The following is a 12794-nucleotide window of genomic DNA, read 5'->3' as shown; positions in this document are numbered from 1 at the left end:
TCCATGGCAACGCTCAGCTGCTTAGTGACAGTTAACGGTCCTCCCGGTCATTTCTTCAGACACAGCCTTTTGTTTTCGCTTTTGTCGGTCGAAAAGGTATTTATACTTTTATATTTATAAACATTAGCTACCATAACCACTGTGTATGTCGTAATGCTGAAAAGTTAACATTTTAAAACGTTTGCTGAAGTTGTCCGTCGTGTATGGCTGCTGACAGTTAGCATGTGAACACTTTTTGAAGCTAACCTTAGCATGTAAAGGTGAAATGATTAAATGTACATGATATTTACAGAAACTGAACTTAGGTATTTAATTTTCATGTGGTAAAAATATACACAGAGACGCCAATGCGGCAAAAGAAAAAAACATTTGGGATGGATAGCCTCATTCACTAAATTACTGACCGCCTGGTCTAAATCCAAATTCTCAACAGTCTTTGCAAATTATTTTTCAATGGACAAACTATAGTTATAGAAATAAAAAATCATAATACTACTGCATGTTTTAATTTTGTTGTTTTAGGATAGAAGATAACGGGAAGAATTGCCGTCGGACTAACCCCACAGCTGGCAACCACACCCAAACACGGAAAGAGCACTGCAACTTTACAAATGTTCAATTAAAATAAACGTATTTTGCTCTATACAATGTGTTTGTTGTCTTTGATTAGCCTAAATGTAAAATAAAATGACATCCAGAGAATTTAAAGTGAAAGTCCCCTAAACGTCCCGAATGGCCGCTGCACGTCCTGTGAACGTCCCCGTGAACGTCCGGAGGACGTCTTCGCGAACGTCCGCTAGACGTAACGGGGACCATACACAATGACGTCCGGGGGACGTTCGCAGAGGCCATTTAGGGGACGTCCTGGGGACCTTTTTTTGTTAGCTGGGTTATATTCTACGTCACATTAGTTATGTGAAATGTAAAAATTGTTTACCGGTTCTCTGGCCCATTGGGGGCAGTCAAGCTGAAAAACAAAACATAGAAAAAATAAAAGTGTTCGAGTTTGAAGGCTTTTATGGAGACCCTGGGGCCCCAGTAGGGTTACCACCTCTGCCATAGTACTGCTGTGCGACTTCAAAACTCTTGTTAGTGATGACGAAGAAACCTGGAAAGGAGTGATTTGGAGCAGTGGTTCTCAATCCTGGTCCTGGGGGACCCCTGCTCTGCACATTTTGCATGTCTCCCTTATTTAACACACCTGATTAAGATTATCAGATCATTAGGAGAGATATACATAAACTGAACTAACAAAATGTGCAGAGCAGGGGTCCTCCAGGACTAGGATTGAGAACCACTGATTTGGAGTAACAACCTGCCAGATTTGAACCTGAGTGGACTTCTGTCCTCAGCATGGATTGGCCATAATGAACACCATGTTTAAGGTGGTTCAAATGTGTACCTGATTGACTTTATTGTTGTACTCCCACCTTCAGAGGAGCTATTCCTTGGTCCTGAGAGAGGCTGAAGACATGAAGTCCGAGTGGACTTTGTTCAAAGCCTCTCTTGCGGAATCTGAGCTGTTCAAGTATCTAGAAGTCATGTTCATGAATGAGGACAGGTCCAAGCATGGGAGCAGTGACAGCAGTAATCTGGTTATTGTACTGGATTGTTGTGGTAAAGCAGGAGCTAAATCCAAAGGCTAAGCTCTCGATTTACTAGTTGATCTATGTTCCAACCCTCATCTATGGTCATGAACAAATAATGACAAAAACAACAAAGAAATGTGTTTTTCAGAAAGGTGTCTGAGCTAGCAATTAGAGACAGTGTGAGAATCATTGACATCCAGGAGAAACTTAGGATAGTGACCTTGTTCCTAAGAGTTGGAAGGAGGCAGCTGAGGTGTTTCAGGCAGTTAGGATGCCTTCCAGACACCTTTTAGGGGAAGTGTTTCATTCATGTCCAGCTGGGAAGTTGATGAAGTTGAGAAAGTATAGACTGGTCCAAGCTCTTGTAGGTCAGGATGGGAATTTGCTGACCTTGCCTGGTAAAATTAGTCAACACCTCAGCCAGAAAAAGGTGGAATATCCACTTCTAGTAGGGAGTGAGTTGCTTCCCCAAGTAGAGGGGTTCAAGTATCTAGAAGTCATGTTCACGAGCGAGGACAGGTCAAAGCATGGGAGCAGTGACAGCAGTAATCCGGCTATTGTACTGGACTGTTGTGGTAAAGCAGGAGCTAAGTCCAAAGGCGAAGCTCTCGATTTACCAGCTGATCTATGTTCCAACCCTCATCTATAGTCATGAACTTTGAATAATGACAAAAACAACAAAGTACTAGCGGCTAAATGTGTTTTCTCAGAAGGGTGTCTAAGCTAATGATTAGAGACAGTGTGAGAAGCTCTGTGAGAAGCTCTGACATCCAGGAGAAACTTAGGATAGTGACCTTGTTCCTAAGAGTTGGACAGAGGCAGTTAAGGTGGTTCAGGCAGTTAGGATGCTTTCCGGACACCTTTTAGGGAAGGTGTTTCATTCATGTCTAGCTGGGAAGTTGATGAAGTTGAGAAAGTATAGACTGGTCCAAGCTCTTGTATGTCAGGATGGGAACTTGCCTGGAAAAATTTGTCAACACCTCAGCCAGAAAAGGGTGGAGTACCCACTTCTAGTATAGAGTGAGTTGCTTCCTCAAATAGAGGGGTTCAAGTATCTAAAAGTCATGTTCACAAGTGAGGACAGGTCATAGCATGGAATCTGGTTATTGTACTGGACTGTTGTGGTAAAGCAGGAGCTAAGTCCAAAGGCGAAGCTCTCGATTTACCAGTTGATCTATGTTCTAACCCTCATCTATAGTCATGAACTTTGAATAATGACAAAACAACAAAGTACTAGTGGTTGAAATGTGTTTTCTCAGAAGGGAAGGGTGTCTGAGCTAATTATTAGAGACATTGTGAGAAGCTCTGACATCCAGGAGAAACTTAGAATAGTGACCTTGTTCCTAAGAGTTAGAAGGAGGCAGTTGAGGTGTTTCAGGCAGTTAGGATGCCTTCCAGACACCTATTAGGGGAGGTGTTTCATTCATGTCCAGCTGGGAAGTTGACTTAGTTGAGGAAGTATAGGCTGGTCCAAGCTCTTGTAGGTCAGGATGGGAACTTGCATTAGTCAACACCTCAGCCAGAAAAGGGTCGAGTACTAGTAGGAAGTAAGTTGCTTCCCCAAATAGAGAGATTCATGAACTGCATCTTTAGATCTTGTTCACAGGTTGAAGCATGACATCAGTAACAAGATAGGAGCATTAATGGCAGTGATATGGTTGTACTGGACTGTTGTGGTGAACCTGGAGCTGAGTACAAAAGCAAAGTTCTCAATTTACCAGTCGATCTATGTTCCAAACATCATCTATGATCATGAACTTTGAATAATGACAACAACAACAAAGTACAAGTGGCTAAAATTTATTTTCTTAGTGTCAGAGCGAACCATGAGAGACCGGGTGAGAAGCTCTGACATCCGGGAGAGACTCGAATAAGGCCCTTGCTCCTAAGAGTCAGAAAGAGGCAGTTGAGGTGTTTCAGGCGGTTAAGATGCCTTCCAGATACCTTCCAGTAGAGGTGTTTCATTGGTTCGGACGTATGACATGATGGATTGGGAACACCTTGGGATCCCTCAGGAGGAGCTGGGGAAGTTGCCAGAGAAAAAGACGTGTGGGTGGCCCTACTTAGCCTGCTGTCACCAAGACTGGGTCCAAGATGAGCAGAAGGATGATGGATGGATAAAACTGTTTATGGATAGATAAAACCGTTTCTTTAATTCAGTGCTTATCACAATGTTTCAAATGTTCATAGTTGTGTACCTTTCTTCTGTGGAACACAAAGTTTATTCTGAAGAATAACCTGTCCATTTTATCTTTCAAAATCAGCAGACATAAAGATGTGAATAATAGTAAACATTTCTGAACTGTGATATGAATTATGTGATGTTGCCCTGGTTTAAAACACAAACAATACAGATCTTACAGACTGCCTCTAACTCTTTCTCTGCTTATGTGTCTCTCACCCACATATCTGTCTCCCTCTCTAGTGTTCAGTACAGGACAGATCCAGTATCAAACACACACACACACACACACACACACACACACACACAATAGTCTCTCTGTGCTGCTGTCAGTGAATTGTGCTCTGAACAAAAGCGTCTCTCACAGTCAGAGTGAAAGCTCAGTCTCTGCTGTCAGGTGTGCCACAGAAAGTGACATCAGTGTCTCTTTTAAGAGGTGTTTACTAAGCCATACAAGCATCACTTTTGCTGCTGCTGCTGGTGATTTGAACAAACCATGCTGCTTAGTATTAAACTTACTACATGAATAAGACAGTGACCTGCGAAGGTTTGGGAACCCCTTGCAGAATCTGTTAAAATGGAAATAATTTTAACAAAAAAGAGAGATCATGCAAAATGCAGTAATTCTATTGAATACTCAGTATTGTCCTGAGTAAGATATTTCACCTAAAATATGTTTACGTATAGTCCACAAGACAAAAATATTGCTGAAACAATTAAAATAACCCCCTTCAAAAGTTTGGGAACTCTTGGTTCTTAATAATGCGTGTGTTTACCTGGATGGCATTTCACGACGTTTTTTTTGTTTTGTGATGATTGTTCATGAGTCTCTTGTTTGTTCTGAACAGTTAAACTGAGCACTGCTCTTCAGAAAAATCCTTCAGGTCCTGCAGATTCTTCAGTTTTCCTGCATCTTTTGCATATTTGAACCCTTTCCAGCAGTGACTATTCTTTGTATTCTTTGACACAATGGGGTGGGGTTAAATAAGATTTACTTCTCCCCACTCCATTTCAAGCATAAGTGTATGTTATTATTATTACTATTATTATTATTATTATGTATTTTTTTTTCTGCTGTCACACTATTTGCTTGAAATAAATAAAATAAAAAATAAAACTCTATGATTTTGAGATCCATCTTTTCACACTGAGGGCAACTGAGGGACTCAAACACGACTATTAAAAAAAGGTTCAAACATTCACTGATGCTTCAGAAGGAAACACAATGCATTAAGAGCCAGTACTAAATAAAAAAAATAGCATGCATTTTGCATGATCCCTCTTATTTTGATAAAATGATTCACATTTTCACAGATTCTGCCAGGGGTTCCCAAACTTTCGCTTGCCACTTTATCGACCAATAATGACAATTAAGAATATATGCATATCAAGTATGTATATAAAACATCTAATCTTGAGCATTAACGGCTGCTGTGCTAAATCAAGTTTATCAAGTAATTTGATGGTCCAGTTGTGGATCTAATTCTACAAATATTGCTATATATGATAAGGAGAACTGCTTAAATATCAGAAGACATCAATAAAACTGATTAGCGGTCAATCTTAATGAATAACTACATGGTTACAGTAAAAATGTGGTGTTTGTTTCGCATTACGGAATCAATAAAATCTTGAGAAATCACGGTTATGTAGCTAGAAGCAAGTATATATCAGATCAAATTTCTTAAAGTGTAAAATTTCTTGCTAGTCATTTTATTCTGTGCAGTCAGTCACCCAGTATGACACCTAGTCTTATTTTAGGCAACTAATTTTCACTTTATCAACACATCAGGAGGTTCTCATTGTTATTCAGCGTGTAATTGTGCAAGTCATTTTAGTATTATTCATGTCTCTTTCTCTGTGTTACAGGATTCGTCCTCAGCTGGCAAAGGAGAAGATTGAAGGATGTCACATCTGCACATTTGTGACCCCTGGCGAACCCCAAGTGGTTCTGGGAAAGGACAAGGCCTTCACATATGACTATGTGTTTGACATGGACTCAACGCAGGATACCATCTATGCCAACTGCACTGAAAAACTCATCGAAGGATGTTTAGAGGGTTATAATGCCACTATATTTGCCTACGGACAGGTTTGTGTTTCTTGACAATGCCATTTCATGTTATCTTCAACACTTCTGGTTATTTATTGTCCCACATGTGAGGGATGTGAATACCTCCAGGATCATTTCGGATGACAGGCCTAGTTTCATATATGTGAGGTCCCTTCTAACATCCATATACAGTATTTTTTATGTTGTCTCTCTCATCTTTGGCCAGCGTTGCCTGTGACCTGCATTTCATGGCCGACTTCCTCCAAAAACGATCACAGATTTGATCTCTGTCTGTCTCTCCCTGTGGCGCTGTGTTAATCCTGATTTATCAACAGTCTCTCTCATCTGCTAGACAGACACATCGAACTCTAGCAGAAAAGCACATGTGCCACCCTCTAGGCAAAAAACTGTACTAATAAGATTAATAAATGTGATTTTATGAATGCACTTATTATGTACAATTGAGGTCAAATGTTTACATACACCTTGCACCATCTGCAAAATGTTAATTATTTTACCAAAATAAAAAAGATAATACCAAATGCATGTTGTTTTTTATTTAGTACTGACCTGAATAAGATATTTCACAAAAAAAGATGTTTACATATAGTCCACAAGAGAAAATAAAAGATGAATTTATAAAAATGACCCTGTTCAAATGTTTACGTATGCTTGATTCTTAATACTGTTGTAACCTGAATGATCCACGTCTGTTTTTTTTTTTTTTTTGTTTGTTTGTTTAGTAATAGTTGTTTATGAGTCCCTTGTTGGTCCTTAACAGTTAAACTGCCTGCTGTTCTTCAGAAAAATTCTTCAGATCCCACAAATTCTTTGGATTTTTATTTTGTGTATTTAAACCATTTCCAACAATGACTGTATGATGGATGACTGTATGTTCAGGACAAACAAGGGACTTTTGAACACAGCATTTGGATCATTTAGGTAACAACACAGTATTAAGAATCAATAACATGTATTTTGTATGATCCCTCTTATTTTGCAGATTCTATAAGGTGTATGTAAACTGTATTTTACAGCACAGCTATAATTGAGTTCAAGCTGCGCATTTTGTATGAAATATGTAATCAATTATATAATGAAGTGGTTGTTAAAAAGTTGAAGTCGACAATGATCAAATGTTTGTGTTGGATCTCAGACAGGGTCAGGGAAGACGTATACGATGGGCACAGGCTTTGACGTGGCGTTACCAGACGAGGAGCTGGGCATCATCCCGCGGGCAGTCAGTCACCTTTTTAAAGGCATCGAGCAAAGACACCAGGCAGCCGCAGATCAGGGTCGACCCGTCCCAGAGTTCAAGATCAGCGTACAGTTTCTGGAGGTATACGTGCTAAATGTTTTTGTAGATGATGCTTGACTAGATCATTTTAACCCTCTGGGGTCTGAGGGGGTTTGGGGGCCCTGGAGAAGTTTTGACATGCCCGGATATGTGTGCTTATTTAATTACATATTAATGGCTGTATTCAGCACAAACTGGGCTACAATAATATGTGAGAAGCATGAATGTACATGTTTGTGTTTTTGAGAAATCAGTGTTTATGAGTGGTTAGTGAAAAACAAACAAAAAAAAAGTCACTGAAATAAGACTATAAAACACAGAACATATGTGACCTTGGACCACAAAACCAGTCTTAAGTCGCTGGGGTATATTTGTAGCAATAGCCAAAAATACATTGCATGGGTCAAAATTTTTGATTTTTCTTTTATGCCAAAAATCATTAGGAAATTAAGTAAAGATCATGTTCCATGAAGATTTTTTGTAAGATTCCTACTGTAAACCTATCAAAATGTAATTTTTGATTAGTAAAATGCATTGTTAAGAGCTTAATTTGGACAACTTTAAAGGTGATTTTCTCTATATTTAGATTTTTTTTCTCAGATTCCAGATATTCAAATAGATGTATCTCTGCCAAATATTGTCCTATCCTAACAAACCATACATCAAAAGAAAGCTTATTTATTGATTATTCATATTATTCGTGATGTATACATCTCAGTTTTGTAAAATTTAACCTTATGACTGGTTTTGTGGTCCAGGGTCACATACAGTTCATTTGCAAAAACAGATAACTCTATTATGTTTTTTCATTGTGCATTCTAATTAATCTCAATCAAACTGCAGTTGGGGTATTTTGATATAAAGTAAAAATAACTGAACAATAAAGCCAACTAACAATAAAAACATAATAACATTAAAAAAATTATTTTTGAAAAAAAAAATTTGAAATTTTTTTTTTTGAAAACACCATCAAATTATGGATAAGGCTTAAAAAAGTTATTAATTGATATAAAACATAATAATTAGATGTAAATTTTCATTTTAAATACTAAAACATTAGTAAAAATAAAAGGTAATTCACAGTATTAATAAATACTATAGTGTTTAAGTGTCAATACATCCCCTCTGAAACGTAACAAATTCAGCAATTACACTTTACTTAGAACACACGTTAGGGTTCTTTAGAGATGTAATATTTCAGCAGGTCTGCTTGATCAGTTACCACTGAAGAATGTTAAAATTATTCAGGAAAATGTTCTTATCAAAATGATTAAAATGTTGTGTTGCAAAAATGAGTACACCCTCCTGGAAGTTACAAAATAAAGCTAAACAAAAATTTCTGGTTGGTGTAACTGTAAGGCGAGTTTATATATGTATACTGTATGTCACAAAAATGAGTGCACCTCTCACATTTCAGCAACTATTTTAGTATATCTTCTCAAGGGACAATACTATAGAAATTCAAATTGGATATATTTTAGAGTAGTCAATGTGCAGCTTGTATAGTAGTATAGATTTACTGTCCTCTGAACATAACTCAACATACAGCCATTATTGTCAAAATAGAAGTTGGGCACTTATTCTGTGCGTCAGGTGCAGAACCTGGCTTCAAAAAAAAAGATCCATGAGTGCTGCCAGCATTACTTTAAAGCAGCGGTTCCCAATTCCAGTCCTCATGCCCAACCGCTCTGCACATTGTGCATGTCTCTCTTAGTTAACACACCTGATTCAGATAACCAGCTCATTAGAAGTGAGGTCCGTGCAGGAACTGCGATCCAATTGACATGGTCCCTGCAAAGTGTTCATTGCTCCCTGCTCCCTAAGCGGGGGAAATCTGTTTACGCTACTTCAAAACGTTCATTCACATATTTGCGCTACGCCACCGCATGTAGCGTCTTCACACACAGATGAAACTTACTAGAGAAGTGTGACATAAGTGCATCTGTAAATAAATGCATTTTAAATTTACGTCTCGCACGCTTTAATGACTTTCAAATGGAACACATACGCTCGCTTCGAACTAATGAATAATGGCGGAATATCCTGTGATGTCCACTTCGAAGGGCAGTAACGTTGGAATAGAACAAACGTCGGAAGCGATGCATGAAACACACAAAATGTGCAGAGCGGTGGGTCGCGAGGACTGGAATTGGGAACCGCTGCTTTAAAGGTTGCAGAAGTAGGTCAGCTTGTCAGTGCTCAGACCATACGCTGCACACTGCAACAAGTCAGTTTGCATAGGCGTCGTCCCACAAGGAAGCCTCATCTGAAGCTGACTCACAAGAAAGCCCGCAAACAGTTTGCTGAAGACAACCAAGAGCATGAATTACTGGAACCATGTCCTGTGGTCTGATGAGACTATAAGATAAACTTGTTTGGCTCAGATGGTGTCCAGCATGTGTGGCGATGCCCTGGTGAGGAGTACCAAGAAAATTGCTTGCAGTCCAGCATGGTGGTGGTAGCATCATGGTCTGGGGCTGCATGAGTGCTGCTGGTTCTGGGGAGCTGCAGTTCATTGAGAGAAACATGGTTCCATTATGTACTGTACATTCTGAAGAAGAACATGATGCCTACCCTCCAGAAACTAGACCGAACTGCAGTTTTCCAACACAATACTGATCCCAAACACACCACCAAGATGACAAACTGCTTTGCTGAGGAAGCTGAAGGCGAAGGTGATGTGCTGGCCAAGTATGTCTCCAGACCTGAACCCTATTAAGCACCTGTGGGGCATCCTCAAGTGTAAGGTGGAGAAGCACCATGTGTCTAATGTCCAGCAGCTCTGTGAGGAGTGGAAGAGGATCCCAGCAACAACCTGTGCAGCTCTGGTCAATTCCATGCCCAGGATGATTAAGGCAGTGCCAGATAACAATGGTGCTAACACAATATATTGACACTTTGGACAAGTTCACTTAGGGTGTATTCACTTTTGTTGCCAGCTATTTTGACAATAATGGCTGTATGTTGAGTTATTTTCAGAGGACAGTAAAGCTATGCTGCTATACAAGCTGCACATTGACTACTCTAAAATGTATCCGAGTTTCATTTCTATAGTACTACTGTCCCTTGAGAAGATATACTAAAATGTTAGCTGAAATGTGAGCGGTGTACTCATTTTCGTGAGATACTGTGTATATATACCAGCAGCCATATCACCCTGTAGCCCAAGACTGGTCACCCACTGAAGCTAAGCAGGGCTGAGCTTGGTCAGTACCTGGATGGGAGACCTCCTGGGGAAACTAGGTTGCTGCTGGAAGAGGTGCTAGTGAGGCCAGCAGGGGTGCTCACCCTGAGGTCTGTGTGGGTCCTAGCACCCCAGTATAGTGACGGGAACACTATACTGCCAAAAAGCACCGTCCTTCGGATGAGACGTTAAACCGAGGTCCTGACTCTCTGTGGTCATTAAAAATCCCAGGATGTCTTTCGAAAAAGAGTAGAGGTGTGACCTCGGCATCCTGGCCAAATTTGCCCATTGGCCTCTGACCATCATGGCCTCTGAATCATCCCCATATTCCGATTGGCTTCATCACTCTGTCTCCTCTCCACCAGTAAGCTGGTGTGTGGTGGGCGTTCTGGTGCACTATGGCTGCCGTCGCATCATCCAGGTGGATGCTGCACATTGGTGGTGGATGAGGAGATACCCCTGACACTGTAAAGCGCTTTGAGTGTCTAGAAAAGCGCTATATAAATGTAACGAATTATTATTATTATATAAAAACTTGCCTTACAGTTACACCATACAGAATTTTTGTTTAGATTTATTTGGTAACTTTCAGGAGGGTGTACTCATTTTTGCAACACAACATTTAATCACTTTGATAAAAAAAAAATATATTTTAACATTCTTCTGTGGTAACTGATCAAGCAGACCTACTGGGTGTACTTACTTTTGTGACATACTGTATATACACACACACACACACACACACATACATCATAATATGAATAAATACAAGAATAACACCTGCCTCAAAGACTGTAATATAATAGCTAGGGTATATGTAAGAAATATGTACAGAATATGGATAAAAAAACAGTGCAATAATATTCATTGTTTAATTAATATTGAATGGTCTGTCTTCTGTGTCGTTGTATCTTCAGTTGTATAATGAGGAGGTGTTGGATCTTTTCGATACCACACGTGACTTGGAGATGAGAAAGCAGAAATCGCACATTAAAATCCACGAAGATGCCAACGGCAGCATCTACGCTGTAGGCGTGACAACTCGCACCGTTTCCTCAGAGGCAGAAGTGAGAGTCATTGATTTCTTTTTCAAGATGTTGTATCTATATATTATGCATAATGTGTGAGTGGCTATACTAATGCGCTCTACACGCGTCTGTTGTAGATGTTGCAGTGCCTGAAGCTGGGCGCTCTCTCCCGCACCACTGCTAGCACTCAGATGAATGTACAGAGTTCTCGATCTCACGCCATCTTCACCATTAACATCTGCCAAGTGCGTGTTTGTGCACCCGCAGAAAACGTGAGTATCGCTTTATTGAGTACAAGTCACATTGAGTAGAAATGCACCAAAATTTGGCTGGAGAAAATGTAATTTTATCTCTAATCTATGTTTATGTCTTAATTTGACTTAATTCAGCCTCCAGAGGAAGAAAATGAAACAGACAATCGACTGGCCAACAGCTCATCTGAGATGGAAGAGTTTGAAACACTCACAGCCAAGTTTCACTTCGTGGATCTGGCTGGATCAGAGAGACTCAAGAGGACGGGGGCCACGGGGGACCGAGCCAAAGAGGGCATCTCCATTAACTGTGGATTGGTCAGAACGAGTAATATTATTAAATAATAAAAACGCATATTAATCGCCAACAGATTTCTTTAGGCTAGCATTATATAAGGTGAACTGAAAGAGGAAATGTTCCTCTGTTCTTTTCTCACTGTGATGCAGCTGGCATTAGGGAATGTCATCAGTGCTTTAGGAGACAGAAGCAAACGTTCAACGCATGTGCCTTACCGAGACTCCAAACTCACTCGCCTTCTGCAGGATTCACTGGGGGGAAACAGGTCTGTGTGAAACTTTTTGGACTTAAAGGAATAGTTCACCCAAAAAAAACGAAATAGTCAGTGTTTCCATAGTAGAGTGCTGTTATTTTTGCTTGGTAAGAAGAGTCATTTTGAAGAAGCTATTTTTCATACAATGATACTTTGAAGTGACAATGTCTGTCAAACTCTAAAAGGCATAAAAACAAAACATTTACCAAATATTCTGAAGTTATACAATGGCTTTTTATGTTAAGCTGACTGCAATTCAAAGGGTTGTTCATTGATAATTTTGCCTGTCAATGTAGCTTTCAAATCAAATATGCAGCCTTTTAACGCACAATGTCAGACTGGACACCAGCGACCAAATATAATCAATGCCACACCTGACAATTCGTGCCAGATTTGATGTCAGTGAATTCTTCAGGAAGATATAATTGAATAACAACTTGAATTTCAGTCAGTTTTAGTCAAAGTTTTCATATGATTTCAAAGACTTCAAGTGTAGCACACAAATATTCTAAATCTTTTCACTAAATCTGAAAAATACAGTCACATTTGGTTAATATTCTTGATAGGAACTGATAGCAGCATTGATAGGAAGCCCTACCTCACAGCGTTTCTCATGAACAGCATACAAATTTGTAATTACAGTGTAATAACAGGATAAT

At 39.6% G+C, this 12794-nt stretch overlaps 1 protein-coding gene across 4 annotated transcripts in view; it reads left to right on the top strand.

Annotated features, from left to right (window-relative positions):
- Positions 1-12794, top strand: part of kif21a (kinesin family member 21A) — a 72637-nt gene that overhangs the window by 21468 nt on the left and 38375 nt on the right. For all 4 annotated transcript variants that reach the window (XM_073831421.1, XM_073831420.1, XM_073831422.1 and 1 more), the window contains exons 2-7: positions 5641-5863; positions 6981-7163; positions 11223-11372; positions 11471-11605; positions 11723-11902; positions 12032-12147. In XM_073831421.1, the coding sequence (XP_073687522.1) occupies positions 5641-5863; positions 6981-7163; positions 11223-11372; positions 11471-11605; positions 11723-11902; positions 12032-12147 (987 nt within the window). The remainder of the gene's footprint in view (positions 1-5640; positions 5864-6980; positions 7164-11222; positions 11373-11470; positions 11606-11722; positions 11903-12031; positions 12148-12794) is intronic.

The sequence above is a fragment of the Garra rufa genome, chromosome 25, assembly GCF_049309525.1.
Source record: "Garra rufa chromosome 25, GarRuf1.0, whole genome shotgun sequence".
NCBI classification, from domain to species: Eukaryota; Metazoa; Chordata; class Actinopteri; order Cypriniformes; family Cyprinidae; genus Garra; species Garra rufa.
Note: the sequence above shows the minus strand (reverse complement) of the source record. Positions and strands in the feature narration are given on the sequence as shown.